Source organism: Numenius arquata, chromosome 15, assembly GCF_964106895.1.
Source record: "Numenius arquata chromosome 15, bNumArq3.hap1.1, whole genome shotgun sequence".
In the NCBI taxonomy this organism is placed as follows: Eukaryota; Metazoa; Chordata; class Aves; order Charadriiformes; family Scolopacidae; genus Numenius; species Numenius arquata.
This window is the reverse complement of record NC_133590.1, coordinates 8,921,257-8,946,033: the sequence shown is the minus strand read 5'-3', so window position 1 is coordinate 8,946,033 and position 24,777 is coordinate 8,921,257. Positions and strand designations below refer to the sequence as shown.

Sequence of the window (24,777 nt, the reverse complement as noted above, 5' to 3'; positions counted from 1 at the left end):
CCAGGTTACTATTTGTGCTTGATGTTGAAATGGGCATGATCTACAGTTGCAAATGTTAAACTCCTAAGTCGGCCTTTCCTCTATCCTCTTGCCAAAACATGTATTTTTATTTCTGAGAGAACTGACTTCTGTTGGCTCGTCCTGACAGCAGAACCCAACTGCCCTGAGTGTCTCGATACTGTAGAACTTACAGTGGAGGAACCTGCATTATGTCTCCTGTGAACTTCTGCAGCACATTTTCAATATCTCCTTTTGTTATCTGGTCTGTAGAAAGAAAAGAGTAAGTACGTTAGCATTGATTATTCACATGGCACTAATGGCATCAATCACGTTCTGCAAACAGATACAAAGAAGAGGCCCCTCTCGTCTGAATTTAGATTGGGTGAAAAACACCAAAGAAAAGAGATAAAAACCAGAATGTAGGTAGGAGTGTGAATTATCACAAAAACAGTGGAACAAACTGTCCAAGGTGATTAAGACAGTCTGGACGCTTTCAGAAGGGCAAAATTCCCAAGATACACAGTTTTCTTTTGCAATTTCTCTCTCTTGGGACTGCAAATTCATTTTTTCTTGGGAACTATGCAAAAACTACAAAATTTGTCCTATTCTCATTTTTGTTAAAGTATCAAAAAGAATAAAATACTCATCTGACCTTGGCAACTTCTCTTTAAGAATATCTAAGTGAGGGGAAAAACACGACTGATTATTATAGAACTAAAACATTGCGGCTTTTTTTTTTTCTAGTGAAGAAAAAGACTGCATCTGGAACAACACATCACGTTTCCGTATCAAACAACTAACCTGCAAATGCACACCAGGGTATTGTTATATATTAAGTAAGGCAATTTTAGTGAAGAAATCCTGTAAAAGAAAGATAGCTGCTTTAGGCAATCTACTCTCTTTTAAGAGTACACATACACATCTGTCCTGCTTTTATTAGAAGGCTATAACCTAAGTAGCTGATTGCATTGGTCCTTTGAAATACCATTCAATACAGATGACATTCATCTCTAATCTGTTTAATGAGTACAAACGTGAGATCAGTAATCACAATGCACTTCAGTGCATTTCTACTGTCTAGGACTTGACTAGTCCTGTTTCTCATAAGTTATATTCAATTAGTGCTACCCTGCTAAGTCAACAGCATCCTGGAACATAAATCAACCAAATTTATTATTGAGCTTTCATTATGTTTTGGAACAGAGCATTACTTGCAAACCTTGCAAAACAGATGTATTTCATGCTTTAAGTAAAAAAAAGAAGAGGTTTCTTTCCACAGCAGCTTTGGAAGACAGCAATGTGGTACCTCACTTCTGCAAAGAACCCTTTGCAGCCTCAAGAGCAGATGCTGTCCCCAGGCCCCAGCAGCTGTCTCAAGAAGTGTCAATTAACAGCAAGGTTGCAAGGCACAAGTGTCAGTCAGGGATGCTGAGAGACCAACGTACATCAAAATACGGGGCAGGAACAACAAAATCGATTGTACAGTAAGATTGGATCTTCTTCTGAAGAGCTTCTTACAGGGTTAGTTTAACCTTCTGTTTGCATTACTCTAGTTTAGCAACATACCATAACAAAACTGCATGGCAGAAAGTTAGCATGACCCAGCTCTATGTCAGTGATCCTGGCAGCCTTCTTGTGAATCCCAGGTTGCTTCAGGCTAGAATTTAATATTTAAGATTTAAGTGTAAGTGTCACTTGGGGTTCTCTTTCAGTTTTTACCCTGTAAGCTGCTTTTGTGGCTAGGGCATTTAATGCGACACCTGAGTTCAGTTCCTGCTCTGATCTCATATTCCCCTGATTGAGAGGTTACATCCAGCCTCTGAGGAAATCACTCATGCTACAGGTAATCTCTGCCTCAGGAAAAAAAGAAATAATCCCCATATGAGGAATGATGTATTAAGCCATTAACAAACAAAGTTGTATGGTGTGTTATCAAAGTAAATATTTACAGATGAGTTTGCTAAGATCTAGATTAAATTGTATTTGTCTTCTGCAATACATCGTGGCACAAGTTGGCTAGTATTACATTCTGATAACCTAAAACCATGTGCTGTGCTTTTTTTTTTTTCCCCCAGCATGTGCTGCCTTTATGTTAATGGACTGTGTTGGATTCTTGCCCTCTCCTAGAACAACACACAAGCTGGTGGGGCTTTCGTCCAGCTCTCAGTCATAAAGAATGCACCCTTAGTCTCATCCCAAACAAACAGTTCCACTATGTCTGAGCTCTGTATTTGTCCCAGGCATCAGTTTGGACTCATGGCTTTGTAGCGGGCACAGCCCACACTCGGAACCAGCTCCTTCACCACCTTTCATCTCCCATAGTCATTACATCCACAGCACAGGTAGGTGGGAATGAAGTCCTGCTGCCCAGGAGAACCGTCTCCCTTCAGGCCCTCGGCCCACCCATCTCCCTCACCTGGCTGTGGGCTTGGGTTTAGTAGTGAACAGCTTGTCTGGTCAGCAAGTTTAGGGCAGCATTTGGACTCAACCCTCCATCAGGCATGAAATATGAAATGAACACATCCATAAAGGCTAATTAACATCAACAGTTCCAAAACTTTCCCTGTTTGACTTCCCTTCTCTACTCCCTGAAAGTAAGGGCTTGAGAGACATTTCTGCAGGACCAACAGTGTGGTTATGTGATCTCTGCACAGGCTATGCATCTCCCTGCGGGCTATTGCTTACGATTCTATCAGCATCTCAAAGCACACCCCAAACTTCAGTTCTCCAGTGCTTCCAAAAATATTGAAAATGAGCCTATTAACTCCCAGTATGAAAATTTTAAAGAACAGTTGTGTTTCTGAACACTGGCGACCGTTGACTGATTTTCCTGCTATGATCATAAAGGAAGTTAACTAGTTACCAAACCAAAAGGTGCCAATTGTGTGCCAAGAAGGCTCCACTGAAGGGTGATACTGCCCTGTGCTTGTTCACAAACTACACCAAAACAGAACACAAGAACTATCCATGACAGCCCAACAGAACTCCACTCAATCTGGCCCAGCACAAATTATCTGCAAACAGACAAGCAGAATGCTGAAGGTCTACTTTTTTCAAATTATTCAGATAACTCTATTAAACAGGTATTTCAGCATAATCAGCGAAGACTTGCAGAAAACCCTCGTGAATTTTGTTCTCCGTGTCTGGATATAGTCTGTAGGCAGCCAGGAGGAAGTGGGTTTCAGAATGCATATTCCTGTGCACAGTTACAAACATTGAAAAAAGGGTGACAAACATTAACGTTCCCAAGAAAGCATCAGAGGAACACTAAATACTACTTGCTTCCAAAGTCAGCATCTGATAGCCTGGGAGCAGTATGAAACCACAACCTAATTTCATGTGGAAATGCAAACTCTTCTGGTAAGAAACAAACTAAAAACTATGAGAAGTTCAGGAGGGATTAACCCAAGGAGCTCTCATCAGTACATCCTTTCATTGCCACTAACTGTAATACACAACAGTTTGCTCTCTAAACTGCTGTCCAGGGACAGTTTGAGGACTAAAGTGTAACACATTCTTATAGTCAATATAGCAGGGAACATTCTGCAGGCACCTTCCTCTTGTGGTCCAGTGGAGTCATTCAAGAAGAGTTTTATATATCTTGCAAGCTGTTTTAGTGCCCTTTCTCTGCACTAAGGCCCAGTCCTGGATGCTGCTGACACTGTAGGATTTATATACCCTAGCAGATGCTCTGCTTCTCCCAGGACCCTTGTAAGTGTCAAAGGAAAGCTGAAATTCAGCTCAAATATCTGGTTCTCGGAGTACAAATTAGGGTGAGGGATTAGGGATGGTGGGCCACTCAGAGAATCCTGCAGAAAACCAAGCTGCTTTGGAGAAGACACTGGAAAAGATGAGAAATAACTGCTAGATTAGCAGAGAAAAAGGAGTATGATGCATGTTCTCTCTCCTTTGTGAAGAATTTAAATCCAACTGATTTGCACCAACATGGAAATCAACTGAGACCAATTTCATGAGCATTTCTTTCAGCTGTCAGATTCAGCAAAAGAAAACTTTGTCCAGCACCCAAAACTGCACTGTCCCAGCAAAGCCAATACTGCTCTTCATGAGACCATGTGATGAACTGGATCATGCAACCGATCTCAGTTTAAAAAGATAAGCAACTCAAAAAATAGGGGGTATTTTTAACCCAAATCAGTTCCCCAAGCACAGAGTCTAACAGAAAGCTAAACCGCCGTAACAGAGGAGGTGGTGCAGAGGTGGGAACTACTATAACAAGAGCTGCCAGTGAAAAAGTGCATGAAAATAACACCCTAAATTCTGTCTGCAGTAAACAATACAAAATAGAAAAGCAAAACTAGTGTTTCAAGAAAAAGATAATTTTTTTTTTTTTAATTAATTGACCACGGGAGTTGCATCTACTACAGTCTGTAGTTAAAGGGGCATCCTAGAGGGAAGATCTAAGTACTTTATTCCTCCACTGGCCTTGAAGGGTGTTATTAAAAGAGCACTCATGGGACTATACACTGAAAGAGGAAAATTTTACTGGACACAGCATGTCATTTGTCAGCCTGTCAAAGATTTAAAAGGACACGGTCCTGCCCAATTTTATTTTCTCCCTCCTAATCTAATGCCTGACTTGTTTTTTTTCCAACAGAAATGAACACTTGCACAGGACATAATTGCATTAAGCTGGTCTGAATTATATGAGCACTGAAGTTGAAGATGAAATAATCTTAGTTTGATTTCACGTTTAAATTTAGTTCACAGGGTCCCAAACATCTCTTCCACTTTTCTATGATAGAGACCATTTATGCCTTCAAATTACATCAAGTATATAGATATATCTACGCTTACCATAAGGTTTTTCTTCAGTTACTTTTCCTGTAGCATCTAATGTATCAGTAGCTTTGCCCAGTAGTCCAATGGCAGTGTACTTCTGGGAAGGAAAAAGAGAGATTAGTGAGTCAGGTCTTCAAGGTTGTTTCTTTTTTTTTTTAAAATAAAGACTGCAAGTACGAAGTACTTCAAACCAGGACAGGAAGAATACTATCTGAGTAGTCAATCCAGCAACTTTTTGCTAAGTAAAAGTAAAGATGAAAAGATATGGAACTAAATAAAAATTAAATCCTGCATTACATGCCACTATGATTTCAGTTTTAGAAACCCCAGGAAGAAGCAACATGGAATCTAATTTTTACTATAAATACATCACTACCATAAAGACAATAATAGGGTGGTAAAATCAAAGTCTCTGTGGGGTGCCACATGTCACTGCTGAAGTAAGGCACATAAAGTACCTTTCACACACAGTTTTTCTGTTCCTTCACAATTTAAGAAAAAAAAAAAAAGACAAAAAAAGACAAAAAAAGACACAAAGACCTCTGCTTCTGAAGGCAAAACACCCACTTCCGAGGCGAAGAATTACAAGAGTTCTGCCACGAAATGTAGTGATATGTGAGAGCCTGAAGCTGGAGTTTTGAACTTGTGGAATCTGGTAAGGACCCTGTGACCAGCAGAAGGAGTGCAAGGCCACTGGGTGACATCTCTGCTCATCATGGGTTCTCCAAATATTTCTGTTTCAGGGTTTTTCCTTACAGTTCTTCTCTAAAAGAAATCTTCAGTGTACGTTTTTGTAGCTTGCAAGAAGGAATTAACCTGTTCCCAGGCCAGTAGCTCCTGTCCTTATTGCATTTCACCTGATGTCCTTCTTTTCCAAGCACTGTCAGAACATGGGCATAGGGCAGAATGAGCGGGATCTGCCAGAAGGCTTCTCGTGAACTAGCTGCCCTGTGTCTTGTCACAAGGCTGCCAATACATGAAGACTCACCCTGTAACATGAGTTTGAGTCAAGTCTGGAGATACCTTCAGGTATTAAAATGTGCTGTTTGACCCACTGCCTATCCCGTTCCATTCCATTTCCCTCAGCCCTATGTTAAGTCCAGGGGACTTCAAAGTAAAGCCTGGGAGAGAAAAATCAAGGTGTTCCACACGCCTAATTCCCAGTAGGGTTTCAATGAACTTACTCCCAACTGAGCTAATACAAATTTGAACCAAGTTGTAAAAGGATGTATCTTCTAGAGGTCAGTTGACCAAATTCTACACATCCAAACAGGTATAAGCACTAACATTTTACTCTTTGATGCAAAGCATCCTTTTTCATGTACTTGTGAAGTACAAGCTCAAGTAATAATAGTGTAGGCATATAAATCACACCTATAAAAAAACCAACTGAGACTACTAAGACATGCCTTGATTTTGTTCCATGTGACAACCTGCCACTTGAATGTATTTCTTCAAGCAACTGCCATGAAATGGAAGCAGCAGGAATAATCAGACAAAAGGCACTGCAGACTTTAACATAAAAATAACTGCATTCTTTGCTTACCACATTAAGGCTACCTTTTTCTTAAATACTGTTGATGTCTGAATCCCCTGACAACTCTGCAAAATTAGGCATTTTAAAATCAAATTCTTGAAGTTTAGATACTTTTGGAATGCACGGAAAAGAAACTAAAGGAAGAATGGATGAAGGCTGTTCCACAACAAATATTTAAATAAACTTTAAAGTATATTATCTGCTTTTAGGACCATAAAATGGCCTTCTTTCCGAGACATTTAATGATCTAGTTCTTAACATTTAATAGCATCGCTAAGAAGAGACACTATTCAGCAACTATTCTAGAGGTTAATGAAAACACGTGAGCAGATCTTCATAATTCAAGCATGAAGAATGATCTTAGCAGTTCAGTAAAACTCTAAATCTGAAAGTTTGAGACCTCACACACCATCTCCAGATGTTTTCAAATCAAAGTACTGATACTACTTCAATTTAAATTACTTTTTTCCTCTTAATTCTGGTTTTGGCTATCTTCCTTCAGGCTGTCTGTTACAACAACATGTTATATTTGACCTCCCAGCAACAGAGAGACAGTATTATCTGTTTATATGTAAACACAAAATGTATGAACAATACAATCCAAATCTCAACACTTGACTTCCCCTTTTATTTCTTCAAAAAGGGCAAAAAGCCATCCAATTTGTGAAAAGAGCATCCTTAAAAATTAGTCACAAATCCCCTTTCCTTACAGGAGCCTTTAAAGAGTCACAAAAGACTCAAGCCAGCAATGCAATAATCCACAAAGAAGGCTATAACAGGTCAGGAAATTAAGAATTACAGTTGGCTTATGATCAGTCTCTGGAGTGCCCTTGGGGTATCTACAATCATATATCATAATTCTTACTAGCCGCTTAATAGGGTTTACTTCCCCTTTGTAAGCGTGCAGGACCTCAAGCTTGTAGAAGATAACACGAGAGTCCAGACTTAATCTATTGTTCCTCTTATTTTCTGTCAAAATTCAGCATTAAGTCTCTTTAGACTCTAACTCACACTGCCCTCAGAAGCGCCCAATGGATTCTGAGTCATTTAATAAGTCTTTGGTGACCTTTTCTCACCTGTGTTGGCAATCATTTATTTCTTCCAGTTTTATAAGATACATCTAGGGGCATTCTTCCTGTACTCTTAAATTACAAATCACTGCAGCAACACAGACAGCAACTGCTCACAACCACGCTGCCTTCAACCCACTCAACCTGAAACAAAAAAAGCAAGGTAGTAGGTGTCGCAGGCAGTGGAAAAGCCTGGCAAGCGCAGACTGTGAAAGGAAACGTCCCTATATCAGCAGCTCATCAGAGAACGCTCTGTCAACCAATAGCCCCTACGTCCCTGCCCCCTATTCATCTCAAGAGGCCAGGGCCCAAACCATTTAAAGATTAAAAGCAGCACCTCAGCTTCCCTATGGGATTCCACAACATGAAAGTGGAGCGCATTAAAAGCTAAGATCAAGCATTCCCAGTCCCAGCTTGCAAGTATTGTGACATTGTGCATTAATTCCAACTTCTAATGGTGGTCTGCATGGTCCCGAAGAGCCTCACAATAGTACAACAGTACAACAACTCCGAGGGCATAGAGACCTTCCCCAAACTATCCTGCATTAGGGAATGGCTACATCTCTCAGCCATCTAGAAAACCATTTTCTTGACGTTATGGCAACTGAAACAAAAGGCAGCAAAGTGATCAGAAGCCCTCAAATACAACTCTTTCATTTACACTAGTGAGGAGACAGGTTTAAGATGCTTTACAGTGACTGCACTCTGTCAGTGATGATGCAAGGTGAAAACTGTCACACAGACTGGAGGACATAGTGGACGTTACCTCAACCAGCCCAGAAAGACAGGGACGTGCCCCAGCAGCCATACAGTTACTACCATAGCCGTGACTAGAAAGAAACATGCCATAAGAGCCAGGACTGGAGAAAGAACAGGTTGACAGAAGCCCCTAAGAAACAAATTACAGACCCTCTAATAATAAATCTGACAGATCTTGAGAAGAGGAATTTTGAGAGTCACTACCACAGGGCACAGGCAAAATTCTCACAAACAACGAACCATATGATGTTTACGATAATGTTCCAGTAAGAGAATAGCTACCATTTGGCTTTTTCATTTCATAGGATTTCTCTGAAATTGGATTTCACTAACACAGAAAGGGAAAGTGTATCCGTAAAAAGAGAGAAAAAGGCAAGCCTTTATCAGTTTACATATTTAACTGTGAAAGGAGGAAGAGGAGGAGAAGGAAGAAGAATCCCTTCCCGTTAGAGGGGCTGTACAGCCAGCATAGCTATTAGCTGTACAACCCACCCGGGGGGGGGGTTCCCGGAGGCTGAAGGCCCTGGGCTGGCTGCCAAGCGTGTCTGCCCCACTTAGCGGCTCAAATGCCAGACAGACCACGGCACGGAGCTTCTCGGTTTTAACTGTTAATATATCAAAGTTTTATTTGGAAAGAAGCCAGAGCCTGGAAATCTTAAATTATAGCATCTTTTAAAAGCTTTTTCAAACATGGAGAAGCAACACTTTGGAAGAGCTAGACAGAAACACAAGTAATTACGAAATAAGGTCACTAGTAGCTGTCAGGAAGATTTTAAGATGGTTCCCATTTCAAGAATTTCCCAGGCAAGCAAGCTCTCTGGAAGAGGCAGTTCATAAGAGTTCATCCAAGGATGACCCATTTTCTAATCACAGCAGCAACTGAACACAGAAGTGTAAAAGGAAAATAAATAAATAAAGACTACAGTCCCCTGTGAAAGAGACTGAAAGCTGGGAAAGAGAAGCCATATTCGACAGAAAACAGAAAGTCAATTTATGTAAACTGATGTCTGCGTGTGGCTGACAAGTCTGAGAGAACATAAAACAAAACAAACAAACAAAAAACAAGTGCCCTAGAGAATCTGAAGGAAATCAGAGTGAGCAGACAGCAGGCAAGCACCCATCAGAATTAGTGCTCCTGTGCCTGGCCCGTTCAGCCTGCACCCCGGGGCGAGCACTTACATTTTTGTAGACTTGAGCCACAGAGATAGCAAAGAGACTTTCAAGTCCAAGTTTTACAGTGATATTCAGTTTGTGTGTAATGATTTCTAAAGCGCAACTAAGGTGCTCTGGATTTAATATTTACATAACTTATATTTGCTGTTTGTATAACATTAGCAGCTACCAGTGGCTTCCAGTATGCTAATCATCCACCAAACCAGAGGAGTGCAGGAGGTAGACAAATAAGCTGGGAAAAAAAAATGAGGGTTGCCATAGTTTCAATTATTTTCCAAAACAAAGCACTCTCACTAAGCAGATTCCAATATATTAAAAACACAGAGCCCTAATCTCTTAAAAGCAGGTTGCACAGAGGCAAAATAAAGACTGCAGGATGAGGGAGGAGCTCCGTATTTTATGATAGAGCAAATTCAAAGTTATCAAACACTAAACATGTCCTCTTAATACACACAAACATTACAACTTCTCTTCTCTACCACTCATTTTTTATTCCTGGAAGAAAAAGCTGACTTTGTGCTAAGCCTGCACTAAATTTTATTTACTGCTAGATACTGTAATTGTACTGTCATTGCTGAAGAACTATCTGATCTTTATTCTTGGACTAACAGGATTTTCTGACCTCTTATGTCAGCTTATTTTAAAAGTTCAAATATATGGGGTGACAAGATTTTCAACATGAAGGACTAAAACCACCTGTAATGGGGGAAGCCACAGAAGATGCTTTATCTATAGTTCAGAGAAGCCTTAAGGCGGTAGCTAAAAACTATAGCAAGTTTAAATTTTGGTGTGAGAGGGCAGGAAAGAGGGCAGGAGGGGGAACAATCCCAACAGTAACAGGAACAGTAGGTCACCCCAAGCACCATGGCCCCGCATCACTTACAAACACAATCCAGGCTCACAACATCCAAGAGGGGATGCAGGATAATGCGCAAAAGTGGCCTCTTGTAATCCACGGTCTCTTTACACAAACCTTTCTGACATGCACAAAAATGTCTCAGGCTGGCTCCTAAATTTCATCTTCAGCTTCAATACCTGTTCTTTACCTGCTCCCTTATTGTGTCCTCTAGCACCTACACCACAGATTATACAAAATAAACAAAGACGACTTTCAGCTTCTATCTGAGAAGCAAAGTTTTAAGGAAATTCATAATTCTCTGCCCAGAAATATAAGACAGTCCTTCTGTCAGACAGTAAAACTTCACACACAAATGCACAGGTAAAATCGAATGCATGAAACCCTTTAGGTGAATTCAAAGACACCGCTAAGGCTAAGACGCAGGAAATTCTAAAAGGCAGTGCTAAGAGCTTCTCCAAATTACTAGAAAGGAACCACAGAAACCAATGCAGAATGGCTAGTTTGAATCTGTTAACATATTTTCTTTTCCTGGGATTTTTTTAAGAAAGAGAAAAAATCTTGCCTTGTTGCAGTCATGATTTTTTTTTAATGAATGCAAGCAAGAACTGTACATGTAGCACAGACAGACACACAATTATAGAAAGGTCAAGAGGAAAGAAGGCGACACTGACCTCGCGAATGGAAGAACAGAAATATCACATTAGAGCATGCTCTTAAAATATTCTGCATTTTTGGAAGAAAGAGCTTCTGCAGCACAATAGGTGCAGTCTCCTCAAGATTTTCAACAGTTTAAAAAAAGTGTGAATATTAATAGAGCATGAAGCTGTGCTATTAATAGACTAGGCCTCTAGGGTGAGCATAAAAGAGACTTGAGAAATACACAGCATGTAAAGCCAGCTTACTGATGGTACCACTGCAGGAAAGTGTTTATCTGTACTATTTAACAGCTTCTTCTACAACTTTGTTTTGGGGCAGGGCAGGAAAGACTAGATATTCAAATCAGCCTCTTCTTATGATTTGTTACAAAAAAAAACAGTATCATATGTTATCCAGTAACAGGTAATTAAAGATGTCGACCATGTGTAACATGTAAGGGGCACATTTAAGACTGTTTTATCCAGTTAATATTTTAGCTCTTCCCGATTTCTGCATCCTCCACTGTGCGGCCTTAACATTCTCTCAGTGCATCTTGTTTTGTACAGACACCACTTCAAGTTTTGATAACACCTTCTACACATTCTCAAAACACATCAAAACCAACATCATGCATTTTCCCAGCCTTCCTTTTATATAAGCATTTTCCTTGTGACAAAATAAGGAAGACACCCTTACTTTCATAAACTGACATTGATCTCTACTAAGTATCTGGAAGCATTCGGGGAACAAGAATTTTTTTGTCATTAAAGTAAAATAATACACACAGGATAGAAACCAATGCTAAGTTTGCATAAACAACGATGGGTCTCTGAACCAACCGCCTCTGCTCTGAAAAGAGGTCGTGGAATTACAACAGAAAGTTCTGGTTCTGCGACAACTTTCTCAGGTGTCAGTAGTGGTCAAAAAAAAAAAAAGCAAACTATTATAGCAGTACTTGGATATAGCTGTTACAGACTACAGACATAAATAGGACAAGTTTTATTAATAGACATGACACCTTTGCACTGTATTGTGCAAACATACAGGGAAGTATTCCCTCAATGTTTGCACAATACCGTGACAAATACTCTCTAAGAGAAATGTCAAGACTTCTCTGTCCTATACATATATTTCAGGAATACAATGTACTTCATAGAACACACAAAATGGCAACTAAATGGGTGAAATTAAGCAACCACTGCATGTCAGGAAGAATTCACCTAGCCAGTCTACAAGGGCTGAAACACATCCATCTGCCCGTGGGTTAACATCTCTCATAAAAAGATCACTCCATCTCCAACCTGCCAGTCCTGTTCCTCAAGGGAAACCTATAAAACACCTTTCAAAACAAGCCTGGGAACTAAAATTCATAACTCCATTGGGTTCAGAAAAAAAACAACCATGGGCTCAATAGAGATACTGGATTTATGGCACACTACAACGTTACCTCACACTAACCCCTTCACATGCCACAATGTATAATCTACCAGGCTCTCTCTTTCCCCTAGGAGATAACCTTATCATCTCTTTCTTTCCTCTCCTACCTCCCTTGTAAGGAAACAATAATTTCTTTGGGCTTGAACAGAGGCAAAGTAATGACATTTTGTGTAGCTACAATCCATTTTGCTTAAATGAGCAGGTCACACACTGCACTCCTTTTTTATTCCCTCTCCCATCTCAATAGAAACAGAAACTCAGTCCGACCTTTGGTTATCGTGGATGGGATACCATAAACAAAAAGGTGTGAGAATGTGAAAGGGCATGAACCACAGAGCGAAAAATGAGAAGGTGTTGCAGATGAAAAATTTCCTAGGGGAAGAGCTAAAGAGCAAACAAGTCACATTTACTTGGATTCCTCCAAGACAAATATAGACAGTTGGATACGATAATACTGCCATTTGGAAGAAAAAGCCCGACTAAAACCACAGATAAACATAAGCAAGATGGGAACTGAAGAATCATCAAACAAGCAGTAACGGTCCCCCTCGCCTTGTGATTGGAAGCTTGGCTGATCAGTTGTGAACAAAACCTTGCTATCCAACACGGGAGATAAACTGTTTTCTTACTCTATTTTATTAAAGCAGGTAATGAAACATAGCCCATCTGTGTGGAACAGTCTTGGGGCCTTACATATAACGGCTGGCCCACCCACAATTGTTGGTATAACACACTCACAAGCTTTAACTACTTTTTCTTTCAAAAATGGTCTAAAAGATATCTACTTCACTAAACTCCAAACAAATCTGAAATACACTTACTTCTAAAATCCATGGTTTCTATTTTAGACCTGAGAAAGGGCTTACATATCCAAACACCTAGTTTTCTGTAATACACCAATTAGTCTAACAAAAAGTATTACTATTACCCACAAATCTTACCCTCCCGAGAGAATGCTAAAATCAGAATACGAAAAAGAAAAGAGAACAACGCGATGCACCACACGGATAAGTAGTTTTGGTTTTACAGCCTCCAAAAGAAAGCAAGATGAAGCAAAGAGCTCAGGCAGTGATACTGTAAAGAAATTTTTAAGATTGAAAGTAAGAGCACACACCACCAAGAGGATCCTTCAAAATGAAAGTCAACTCAATTTTCTTGCACTCATAACTCAAATATAGGAACTGGAGCATTAACTGCTTCTGAAGTACATTTGAAAAAAAACCCAACAAAACAACAACAACAAAACAACCCCAAAAAAACACAAAAAAAACCCCTCAAAAAACCCAAAAAGCCCCAAAATACAGCAAGGTTCTTTAAAAAGAAAATTAGGATTTCCAAAGAAATAGCACTTACACCATCATGGTGTGCATGTTAACATGCAAACACACAAATGCTGGCAGAGGAATAGAGGTCTCACAGATGATGAGTTCTTACAATCCTCTTGAAAATAGACAGATAGAGGAAATAAACCTGTAAGGCTATAAAGCTTCCACTGCAAAAAAGGCTCCAGAGGGAGCCCCAGTGTATTACTGGATAGCAGAGTCCACATGGGGCTTTGGTGTCTAACGAGCTGTAAACAAACGAAGTCACAAGACAAGGCTTCATTAGTTCTGCTCCTTATAGAACTACTGGATGTGCTTTTTAATGCATTATTAATTCATTGAACTCATTGCCAAAAGATGGAAGCTAAGGACTTAATTAAAAAAAAAAAAAAAAAAGGAATTCAGGGAGAAAGCTAGCAACCTTTGAGAAGCCTAATTTTTAGGACAGTAAAATAATCACAGGAGGTAAAGAAACAACCTTCTTTTCAGACACTTTGTTCCGCAGCATCTGGTGCCAACCCTCTAGAGAAACAATTTTGCAATATACTGAATCAGGCTGCAAAAAAGCAACTTACAAGGCTCAGAAATTCTCTTATATGATATGAACCCATTCCTGCCCAGGCAAGCCCTCTCTCACAGGATACAAGTGTGACCAGCAAGTTCTGAGACCTGATCACTGAACTAGCACTTGTTTTCCATCCAGGATTTGAAGAACTCAAATTTCTCCAATTATATAAATAGAAGTTGTCACGTATCAGGTCACTGGCATATCTTAATTCTGCCCATACTCTCTTTTTCTCTTCCTAGTCCTTGTGATCGTTTGGAGTTTGGGTTTTACTCTATCTAGTGATTTTTATTTCTTTTTTGGATAGTTTCATTCTTATTCATCCATCTCAAAAGCCACAGCTTTTGAGATTAAATTTTCTATTTTAACTAGTCCCTGCCCAAGCACTTGGGGTTTCAGATTATATGTGGACCATGACAAAAAGTTGCATCCTCAGATAAAAACAATACGCCCATGCTTTCTGCTCATCGAGAGGCAGTGATTTCAAGCACAGTTTGATGGATGGCCAAGTTCTGGCTTCATTCACACTAGCATGACTAAAATTCTCTTATGGTGAACCCAGATGTTACCTCACTGAAAAATACGCAGATTAAGCACGGAACTGAAGTCTGAAAATGTCAATTATCCTGTTTTATCCCACCTAAAAATAAAGGCTGCATGTGTTGGAAGACATCTCCTCCCAACAGAAAGTATTTTAATAATGAAGAATTTCATTGCTTATTGCTCTTCTGTTTTTTTCTTCTCTGCCGAGTCCCTGATAATTTCCCTCATTGCTTCTATGTAACAGCACATTCTGGTAGATGAGAGGTTTAAAAACAGGATTACTGCTTTGCAAACTGTGCTGCTAGCTAGCATTTTCTAACCCATTGCCCCCCCGCCACAAAAAATCACTTCTACATTGTGTTTGACCCAGACTAGTCACCCATAAGACTGAGTCCTTCAGGAGCAATTTACCATAATAAAAATTGGTCCACCCTCATCATATTCATTTTACTACTAAAGCAGGAAATATTTTCTCATTCTACCATCTTTATTTTGCAAACACAATAAAGTTTCTCTCAAAATAATACAGTGCAAAAATTCCAAGCAAGACCAAGTCAAAGTCCCAGAATACAAAAAGGAAAAGTGATTCTCTTAGGGAATATGTATTAAATGCTCAGTATTTAAATTCCAGATCCAAGAGGATTCAGCTTCTCCCCCTCACTTGGAACATTTGAAATAAAATAAGGCAAACAAATAAAACCTAAGCCAGCTCGCGCATATTTTTATTTCTGGATAAATATTAAGAATTCAATGAGAAATCTGGAACACAAAGTAGGTATTGCCCTTGGCTGCACATTTCTATTTGTTTTGAGTTAATTCACAAGGAGGTCAAAGCAATGGAGAACTCGATTTACACTGAAAGAGTAACACCCCTCGCATAATGTGTATGAGCTGCAAATCGAGTGATAATGTTCAGAGCTGCCACACAAAGTCAGGGAAGTTTCACACAATGTTTGGGAAAAAATCAGAAGTCGTCCAATCTCTGGCAGAGCCACCATATGGAGTTTACTGCAGTAACATACGTTTTGGCCACTCAGCATAACTCTGCTGCCAACAATGATAGACTGAACTATTTCTTTACAAGATACATTCCTATAACCAAATAGTAAATCCTAACCAGAGAGGCTCAGACAGTTCATCTGAATCTTTATAATAAAAGGAACAAAAGAAAAACATCCCACTTCAAGGAACACTTTAGCATCCACAATGGTAAAAAAAGATGAAAGAAGAGTATAAATTCCTAGCACATGGCATGGGGTGCAAAAAGATACTCAAACTTATTTAGACAGTCATGGATTACATTATTTGTTGTCAGTGTGGTCAAAAAGACAAATAGGCAGATATATGTGCGATATCATTCAACTTCTTTAAGCCTCTCAAATTATTGTGTGCCTAAGTATAAATAGAAAATAGGAAAGCAGAGACAAGACAAGCTCCAAATGAAGTTTCATGCCTGCCATGCCACCTGGTACAGTTGTCACCTACCTCACACTCTCTGCCACATCAGAACACACAAACCGTTGCAGTGGAAGAGCTGATCTACTGTAAGGATGTAACTTTGCTTGCCTCATTGGATCAAGTGCCCACAGGCTACACCAATCTAAGGCCAGATGAAAGCTGATGATCTACCTGAAGTAGCTTACCAGCCTGCCCCCACTGCCCATTTCTCCTCTGGGTTCCTCTTCCTTGTCCCTCAGCAGCAGCTAGAAGCCTTCTTGAGCTATCTGGGGCCAACACTTGGCTGATAACACTCCCACTGGCTACAGGACTTCACAGTGAAGCTGCCAAGGAACTTGTGCATGGCATACTCTTTTCTGCCCAAAAGGTTGAAATTAATTCATTCATCACAGCTGTTTCCACTGTGAACATCAGCTTAAGAGATACTCAATTGCTTCATGTGTTTTTAAATCAACAATTTTTGCACATTTAGCTATGATGACTTAGTTTAGCTGAAGTATCTGAATGCCTTTTTTTTTAACTTAAAAAATTCTTCGACAGGAGATGTCAGGTGGTAACTGCTTACACTTCCACTGCACACCCAGCTCCAGCTGCTTAGTGCATATTTTAAAATGCAGACACCTCTGAAATCTGGTCCTATAAACCAAGTGCAAACCCATTACAGTCAGTGCAGAGACTGACACCCACTGCAGGAAGTTTTGAATCAGACTACAGCTACGTCTTTTTAACCTGGTTGTATTCTCTTCTGCCAAATTATTTTCCTTTGAGTTGAACTGAAGATTGTCAATCAAATTATACCTCAAGTTATCAGTTCAGCACCTGTAAAGAGCTTAAGACCAGAAGAGAATGGGAAAAACAGCAGAAACAAATGCATAAGAAAGGCTATCAATTTGCTGAGCCCACTATTGACTTTCCCTGAGTACAGGATGAAATCTGGAAGGCTTAATTGATTTCTGCATCTGCCATTCTCACCTGAACTTCTCATTTAAAAATAATAGCTAAAACCACAGGATGTTACTTGCAAAGAAGGAATCAACACTGGCAGATTGTTCTTGCGAGTACCTACACTTGTTTGCATACAAAACACCTACAATCTGGAGCGAAGGCACCAAAGACATGGTACAACTAATCAAAAGCAGCGATGAACAAGATTGGTATCTGTCAAGGCTCCAGTCTGGATTATCTCATGCAGCCACAGGGCTTCTGTTACCTTTGGCTTCTTACACGTGCCTGTCCCCGCATTTGCAGAGCACCCGTCTACAGGAGCTGCAATCTGGAACGACAGCTACTATCACGAACACAAAACACTCTTCATTCCAAAAGGTGCCTCTTAAGGCCCCATGGTATTTAAGAAGAGAGAAAAGAAACAAAGACCATCTGTTACTGTGAGCTAAATAACAATTATGTTATCTACACATAAGGAAAACAACCAAAAACTGAACCGTCATACACAATTACATCCCGAAAACATCATTTACAGAGCCATCCTCATTACAGTTTTCCTTTCTTTTTTTGTTGAAAACACTAATTATTCTAGAAATCTTCCTGTAAAATAGGAATTCCGTCCTTATTAACGTTTTGTAGAAAAAACAAGACAAACAAAGGTTTTAAAATAACTACTCTGGACGTAAAAGTCTTAATATCAAATTTCTGACTAAATGCACAAAGGAACCGAAATACACATTTTAAAAAATACACAGGATGGTTGAGGTATTTGTATCTTGATGGTGCTCTTCACTGGAAGAGAAGAACAAAATACACACAAAAAAACCCCCACTAATACAAGTAATTTAGCACTCCTTACCTTGGAACCTGCCAACATCGTTCTCAGCATTTTTGTTCCTTTTCCAATACCAACCACTGCAAAGATGGAAGGAGAAACGCGACTTCAAAAAACAGCTCTGCAGTTCGCTTATTCAACACCATTCATTATTCGATATTATGCTGGTCAGAAATACAGCCTTTCATGTTCTGGTAGCATATAGAATCAATGCTTATGAGAAAGTATCTCCGATGTTCAAACACCACGAGACCAGTGAAAGGAAAAAAAGTCTAAAGCAGAAGATAAATAAGCTTCATCTACTGTTAAAATGCTTTAATTCAACCCCTAGATTTATTTATCTTTTAATCACCATAGAAATGGATAGTGCAATTAACACCGCCTTTGGTTTGATGAAGGCTATGGCTCACTAATAATGAATCGAGCCTTCGCTGTAACTAAATAGCTCTTTTAAAGGTTGATAGTGACCAGGAGTAATACAGCCAAGATAGTACAATGAAACTGTTTATCAGACTTACAGCAAGAAAGCAAAATAATCAAAAGGTCCAATTGCCTCTGTCAAAAAATCTTTTATAATCAAACCCTCCTATTATTGCGTATATACAGACTACTGTCTTTTCAAACTTACACCGGTATTCTGTGAAACAATCAGCCAGCTTTTCATAAAAGAAGCAGATGGCAAGAGAGCTCTATTTTATATTTTATTTTAAAGCTTTTTACAACAAGGTGCTTTCCTTGAATATGATTTTCTATTGATTTTCTCCACATACAGCAATCTAAAGAAACAATGACAACAGAAGGAAGATGGGAGACAATGAAAATTTTAGAAGGACATTAGCTTCATGTACAACTCATGGAATACGAAACAGCTTATGTCCTTGATTTTAATAGAATTACAGGAGTTAAGGGAGCTTGCAGGAAATCAGCTTTGTGTTAACCAGGAGCCAGTACTAAAAGCACTGAATCAGACAATGAACAATTTTTTTTTTTAACCAAACACATGTGCTCTACTGCTTCTCAGTCTGTACGTTCTGAGACTCATTAGACAACTTCTTATTCTCAATTACTTCTCCTCTTGTTCCTGAGGGTTTTTAGTCACACATGCCCTTGTGCTCACGCTCTTGTGTTCCTTCAGTTCAGCCTGTTCCTGTCATATTCACCAGATAGAAAAGAGCTGCAACACGGCTGAGAAAAGGAGATAAGCACACAGATAAAACTTTATAACCAAGCACTTTTCTTGCAATGTGATGACATCACTGACACTTCAACATAACTGCTGAGCTGAAATCTGCTGAAGAGTGTCAAGAGAATAATTTTAAAGAGACATTGAACGCTTTTGTGAACAAGAAACTAACAATTTTCCCAACTAATCATCAGGTTGTGTAGCATATGTATTGTTGAAAGATGACATCAACTAACCTTGCCAGACTACATAGAGTGTAACAAGGTTTAACTGAATACTTTACTTTTAATTTGCCAGCCTCTAAACCACTTCTTGAATGGCATTTGCTACTTGGCTTAAATAATACATACTTCAGTTTCAAAAGAATTACCATCACTTATCTCTGCCTTTTTATACATGGCTTAGATTCTCCCAGGACAGAGGACTTCCAATCTTCCTTATGTAAGGTTCAGGGTGCATTACGGAGATGTGCTCACTCTCAAAAGATGTAATTGCAGTTCTCCTCAGAAACTTTACTGCTAGGTTTTAATTTTGATACTTTGGCATCTTTTCTTCTACTATGGAAGCATATTTCATAACTGCCATATAGAAACAAACCAAATATTTACCATTCCCATTGTGCAGCAAGAAACACTGAACCGGAGCCACAGCTCTAGACAGATATTAAAGAAGATACTCACTAAGACTTGACCTACAACTCCTTGCTTCTTTTATCTAAAACATGAGACCCAGCAGTCAGAAGTAGAAGTTGAGTCCCAGCTCCCACCACCTTCCAAATGCAACAGAAGCCACAGATGGCAACAGACAAAAGATTTTTGCCTCTCAGACAGCAGTCACTCCAGGCTCCCACCAGTGCAGGGCCATCACATGCCACCTGGTCTCTAAGGCGCCTTTCACTCACATGCCATGCACACATCACTGATCTCCGTCTCCAAGGTCCTTCCTCATCGACATTTGGTGTCAGTAGGAAAAGAAACACAAAAGTATATTTTCTAATGAAAAGCACTGCCCAGTTATTTGCAGTATACTTGGCACAATAAGCAAGACTGTATCAGCTAGTTCCCATGAACAAAGTTATAGATAGGCAGTACTTTATTTGGGCAACATCAGTATACATCAAGAAAAAAAAAAGTTAGAGGTTTCCAAAAATAAATACTTCTATTATGCTACTGTCCATGAGGAAAGAGAGCTTCCTGCCCTACCACTCTATGCCAAAAAGCAGCACACATTTTCTGAATAACTTGTTTCTGTTGTGTCTTCCCCTCTCTCTTCATTATCCGATCTGAGCCCACAAGAAATTTAAGCACATTCCCTTTCCCAATCCTCTCCAGTTTTGTTGTCCAAACTAGCTACCATTGATTTTTCTCTGTGTTTTGTATGGCAGTGGAATGAAAGATCCTGTGCCTCTTTTTTTTAATCGATCCATAGCATATTAAGGTGATGCACCTCTCTGTCTTTACCAAGCACATCAAGCTCAAGTACTTTTTGTCATGCCACAGGAGCAGGCTTTGGAGACGGCTGGATATCAGAGAACAGTAGGAGAAGCAATTAAGAAGCATGAGTGATTTTTCTTTTCCTATGGATCAATGCTGTTGACTTCCCACAACGAGCAGTAGCATGCTCAAAGGGAACATCTGTGTAAAAGGAAAATGTCCGCTTCAGCAATACACATGGTATTCTCCAGTGAGCGGCCACACAGTACAGGAAATTGGAATAAAACAAGTTTACTTCTAGCCCAAGAATGTTACATTTTGCAATGTTCACAGCTGACAGAGAAAGACAATTACCAGCCTATGGGCCTCCACTAGCAACAGTCTCAGCAAACAACATCCCCTTCTCACCGTGAGAAGTCATTACATCAAAACTCAGTGGGTTTACTTCCAGTGTATACTCATAGTTGCACCTGTTGATTTCAATACCAAAAAAAGTATTGCTATTATTTCTTCTAGCCAAGTAAAGCTACAAGGCTATGATTGAAGCAAGCTGTAGTTTGTATGTATGTTACTGATCAACAAAACTATCGGTGATGATGTATATGATATGGGAACAATCCAGCCCAATGGTCACACCCACAGCTGAGTTTTCAACACCAGCAACCGACACATCCTGTTCCTTAATAAAACAAAGCAATTTGAGAAATGGATTGAAAATTAAAAGACAAAATCTCTTTGATGACTCCTCTTTATTAAGCAAGACAGGGATCAAAAACTGCTTCTGTGCTGAGTCTCAAAAAAAAGCAACAGCTGAATTGCTCTTACACATCTTTCATTTGATTCATATTACAACCCAAAAGGTTCCCTCAAAATCCCAGAAAAGCATTCATTTAAGAACAAATACTTTAGAAAATAATGATGACTAAAAATCCCCAGCTTAAGCAAAAAGGCAATCAATTTCTGAGGTAATTTAGAATTCATTACACAAGAGTCTGTATTTTCATGTAGTAACTGACAAGTTATTTCAGGAGTTTAGGAGGGGGTGGAATATAGCCTTCGCACGTAAAAGTACATGCAGAGGAAATTTAACCTGGACCACTCTTCCACAGTAACCTGTCCTTCCCACAAAACCACAAAGCTTGTCATGTGCATCCAAAATTGTTTCTCCACCTCTGATTTCATGTAGGCATGAAAACGTTTCCTGAAATCATTTTTGATGACTGTGTTTATATTTTTCATTACCTAGAACTCCTGCCGCTGCACTGTCCAAAGTTCCACCATGTCCAATCTTCAAAACCTGGTTTCTTTTGTTCCCATTTGTTTGCACACCAGCTTCTGCAAATAGAAATTGAAAGGAGGCATTATAGGACAGCCTTAGAAGATAAGAAAAATAGCACGTTTTTCCGGATTGCTAAAGGACATAAAAATTAATTATTTAAACTATATTAGTAGTGCAGAAATTGGTGTACTGAATAAGACCAATGATTCATCTATACCTACTCCCAACCTCAAAAAAACTTTGAGCTATTTTCACTTAGATTCTAATCAAATCTTCCATACTGTTATAAACAGATGTTGAGAAAATACCACTAGAAAACCTGGCAAACAGTTCACCTGTGAAGTTTCATTAACAAAGCATGCAAGAACTAGCAGCAGAGTCCCCAAAATCATCTATTATACACAAATTTTACGCTAGGTAATCTGAGTAATTCTTGTTGTATTTACTGCCATGTAATGGGCCACATTTATTTGCATTTATGCAGCCCTATGGAAACTCTGCAATGAACTGAACAGCTCACTGCTGCTTTCAAGCTGTCAGAGCATCTCAACCCACCATACTTCCCATGCAGCTTATGACTCCAGGAATTTTGCAGAGTCCAATGCTCCTTATTTATTAGTATTAAATATGACAAATGGTCTAAGCTCCCTTACCAATTTTTATTATCTCTTCATTATGCTTTTCACATCAGGGAATCAGACATGATCCAGCTAAATCTCTTCCATACAAAGCTGAATTGAAGTCAGTGCCTACACTACTGTTCACTACAGAGTAAATCAGCCTAAATAAGCAACCACCAGTCTGAAAGTCTATGTTCTCACTTCATCAGCAAGTGCCCGAAAGCTCAGATTATATAGTCAGGTCCCCATATCCACTATAAAAAGAATCGAGGCCACAGTCCCTCACATTTGATCATGCTTTTAGGTTTTTTTTCCCTAATATGTGACACCCAGATTCCCTTGTATTCAGAAAAGCAGTTTCTGCAGAGTGCGCCCAGGACTTTCAAACTCCTCAAAACACTGGTTTTCACTCATTTGGTGACTTTTTTTTTTAAATGGTAATAGGCAATGGAACTGAAGCAGAACATCCTGCTATTGTTGTGCTGCAGGGATGTTGCTGATATGCAGACAGGTGCATGATGTCCCTAGGACCATGGTCCACAGCTCTCCAGGGAAGCTGGGATCCCCTGCACTGTGCACTGCAGAACTGGAGCTTTCTTCTGGGGCAAATCTCATCCCCATCCAAAACAAAGGCTCACATCATGCTGTACCTTAGGTGACAACAGATGACTGCCCCAAATAAGGAAGTGGTGAGTATGGCCTTATGGCTCACCATGCAGCGTGACCAACACACTGAGCCTTGCAGGGACCCAGCAGCTCCACGCAGCAAGTCAGAACATGTCCAGGAACGGCTCCATTTCCCAGCCTGCGCCACACCATGGCTGTGAATTACCACCAAAAAAAAAAAAAAAGATTAACAAAAAGCCAGTTCTCCTTTAGTTTTCTGAATGCTGAAAAAGAGTGTGCAGTGGCTTGACAGGGGATGTGGCTCTGGCATCCTAAGGAACGCACACGCTACTGCATGACGGCCATCCCGCAGCCATGCTGGGGAAGGCGTCCCTGGTCAAAACGCTCGAGGACTAAATCTGTGTTCGCTTCAGGCCGGCCTGCTCCTGCCCTGGGACTGCGGGCAGGGCCTACGCCCATTCTTCTGTCACAGTTTCCTTATTTTATCACCAAAACCCTACCTCGGGCCTCCAGGCCCAACTCGGGGAGTCTGCGCCTCGCCTCACCTGACCTGACCTGACCTCGCCTCCCCCGGCCCGCAGCCTACCTGCCAGCAGCTTCTCCTTCAGCAGGTTGAGCACGCCGGCCGAGGTGGGCCCCTTGGGCTTGTAGACGGCGAAGAGCCCGCTGAGAGAGAAGAGCTTCTCGGCAGACTTGCCCAGCACGACGCCGCCCGCCTCCCTGGCAGCCATGCTCCCGGCAGGCCCCGCCGAGCCGGGCAGCCGCCGCCACCGCCCGCCTCCCGCCCCGCCCGGCGGCCGCTGGGAAACGTAGTCCGCCGGCCGCGGCGGGGAGGCCGTGAGGGGAGGCCGGCGGAGCGGCAGGCCAGGCACCCCTCAACCCGGCCCGGCGACACGGAGGGACCGGCTGGCCGGTAGCAACCCGTCAGCCCAAACGAGATGGCTTTAGGCAGCTCTGCCAGGCGGAGGGGCTGACTGAGGCGTTGCTGCGGAAGCTCACTAATTGCTGCATGTCCCCTCACCCATCCCAACACCAGTCCTCGTACCTTCATCGCCCAACTTGAAAGAACTATATTCCACTAACTAGGTGGCAGGTCCATTAATCTGCCTGCCCTCCCATGTGTCACATAAGAGGGCTCTGGGGAGACGGGCGTCTCTTGGGTCTCTCGCCTCCCAACAGCAGCACAGCGCAGGGGATTCCTCAGGCCCCATTTGTACAGACTCGCTTCTCTGACAGCACTCCTGAGGCGTTTAAGCAAGCTATGCTTGAGCAAGCCTAGATATTTCATCCATGCATTTCATCTATTCATTTCTAAGAGCCTGCCACTGAAACCATGAAGAGACACTGTTTCGGGGAAATAACCACATGGTTAGCCAAGGGCTATGCACGTTCCCAGCCCTTCCCAGAGCTTAAAAGAAGCAAATCTTCCTGCTGAAGTCGATGGCTGTCTCTGCACACAGCAGGATCAAGGGCCCTGTGTGGTTTTCCAGAGTCGGCGGCTCGCTCCGTGCCAGCCCACACCATCCACAGCGGCCGCACGGGGCCTGGAGCCTCCAGCTGCAAGCTGCCACCGCCACCTCCATCACAGGGGTGATGGCCTCCTGCCACCAGCAACGCCAACTGGCCTCCCCTGCACGCCTCTTGTGCCTGTGATTAATCAGGCACCTTATTTGCTTAGGCCTCATCTACATAGCTA

At 40.9% G+C, this 24,777-nt stretch overlaps 1 protein-coding gene across 1 annotated transcript in view; it reads right to left on the bottom strand.

Annotated features, from left to right (window-relative positions):
* The window catches only part of TRUB1 (TruB pseudouridine synthase family member 1), a 28,168-nt gene extending 4,317 nt beyond the window's left edge, over positions 1 to 23,851 (bottom strand). Inside the window, exons 1-5 of the mRNA XM_074159020.1 lie at positions 23,668 to 23,851; positions 21,798 to 21,890; positions 17,964 to 18,019; positions 4,816 to 4,897; positions 192 to 264 (exon numbers count right to left, since the gene is read on the bottom strand). Of these exons, the coding sequence (XP_074015121.1) occupies positions 192 to 264; positions 4,816 to 4,897; positions 17,964 to 18,019; positions 21,798 to 21,890; positions 23,668 to 23,812 (449 nt within the window). The 5' untranslated portion in view covers positions 23,813 to 23,851. The remainder of the gene's footprint in view (positions 1 to 191; positions 265 to 4,815; positions 4,898 to 17,963; positions 18,020 to 21,797; positions 21,891 to 23,667) is intronic.
* Positions 23,852 to 24,777: the final 926 nt, after the last annotated feature.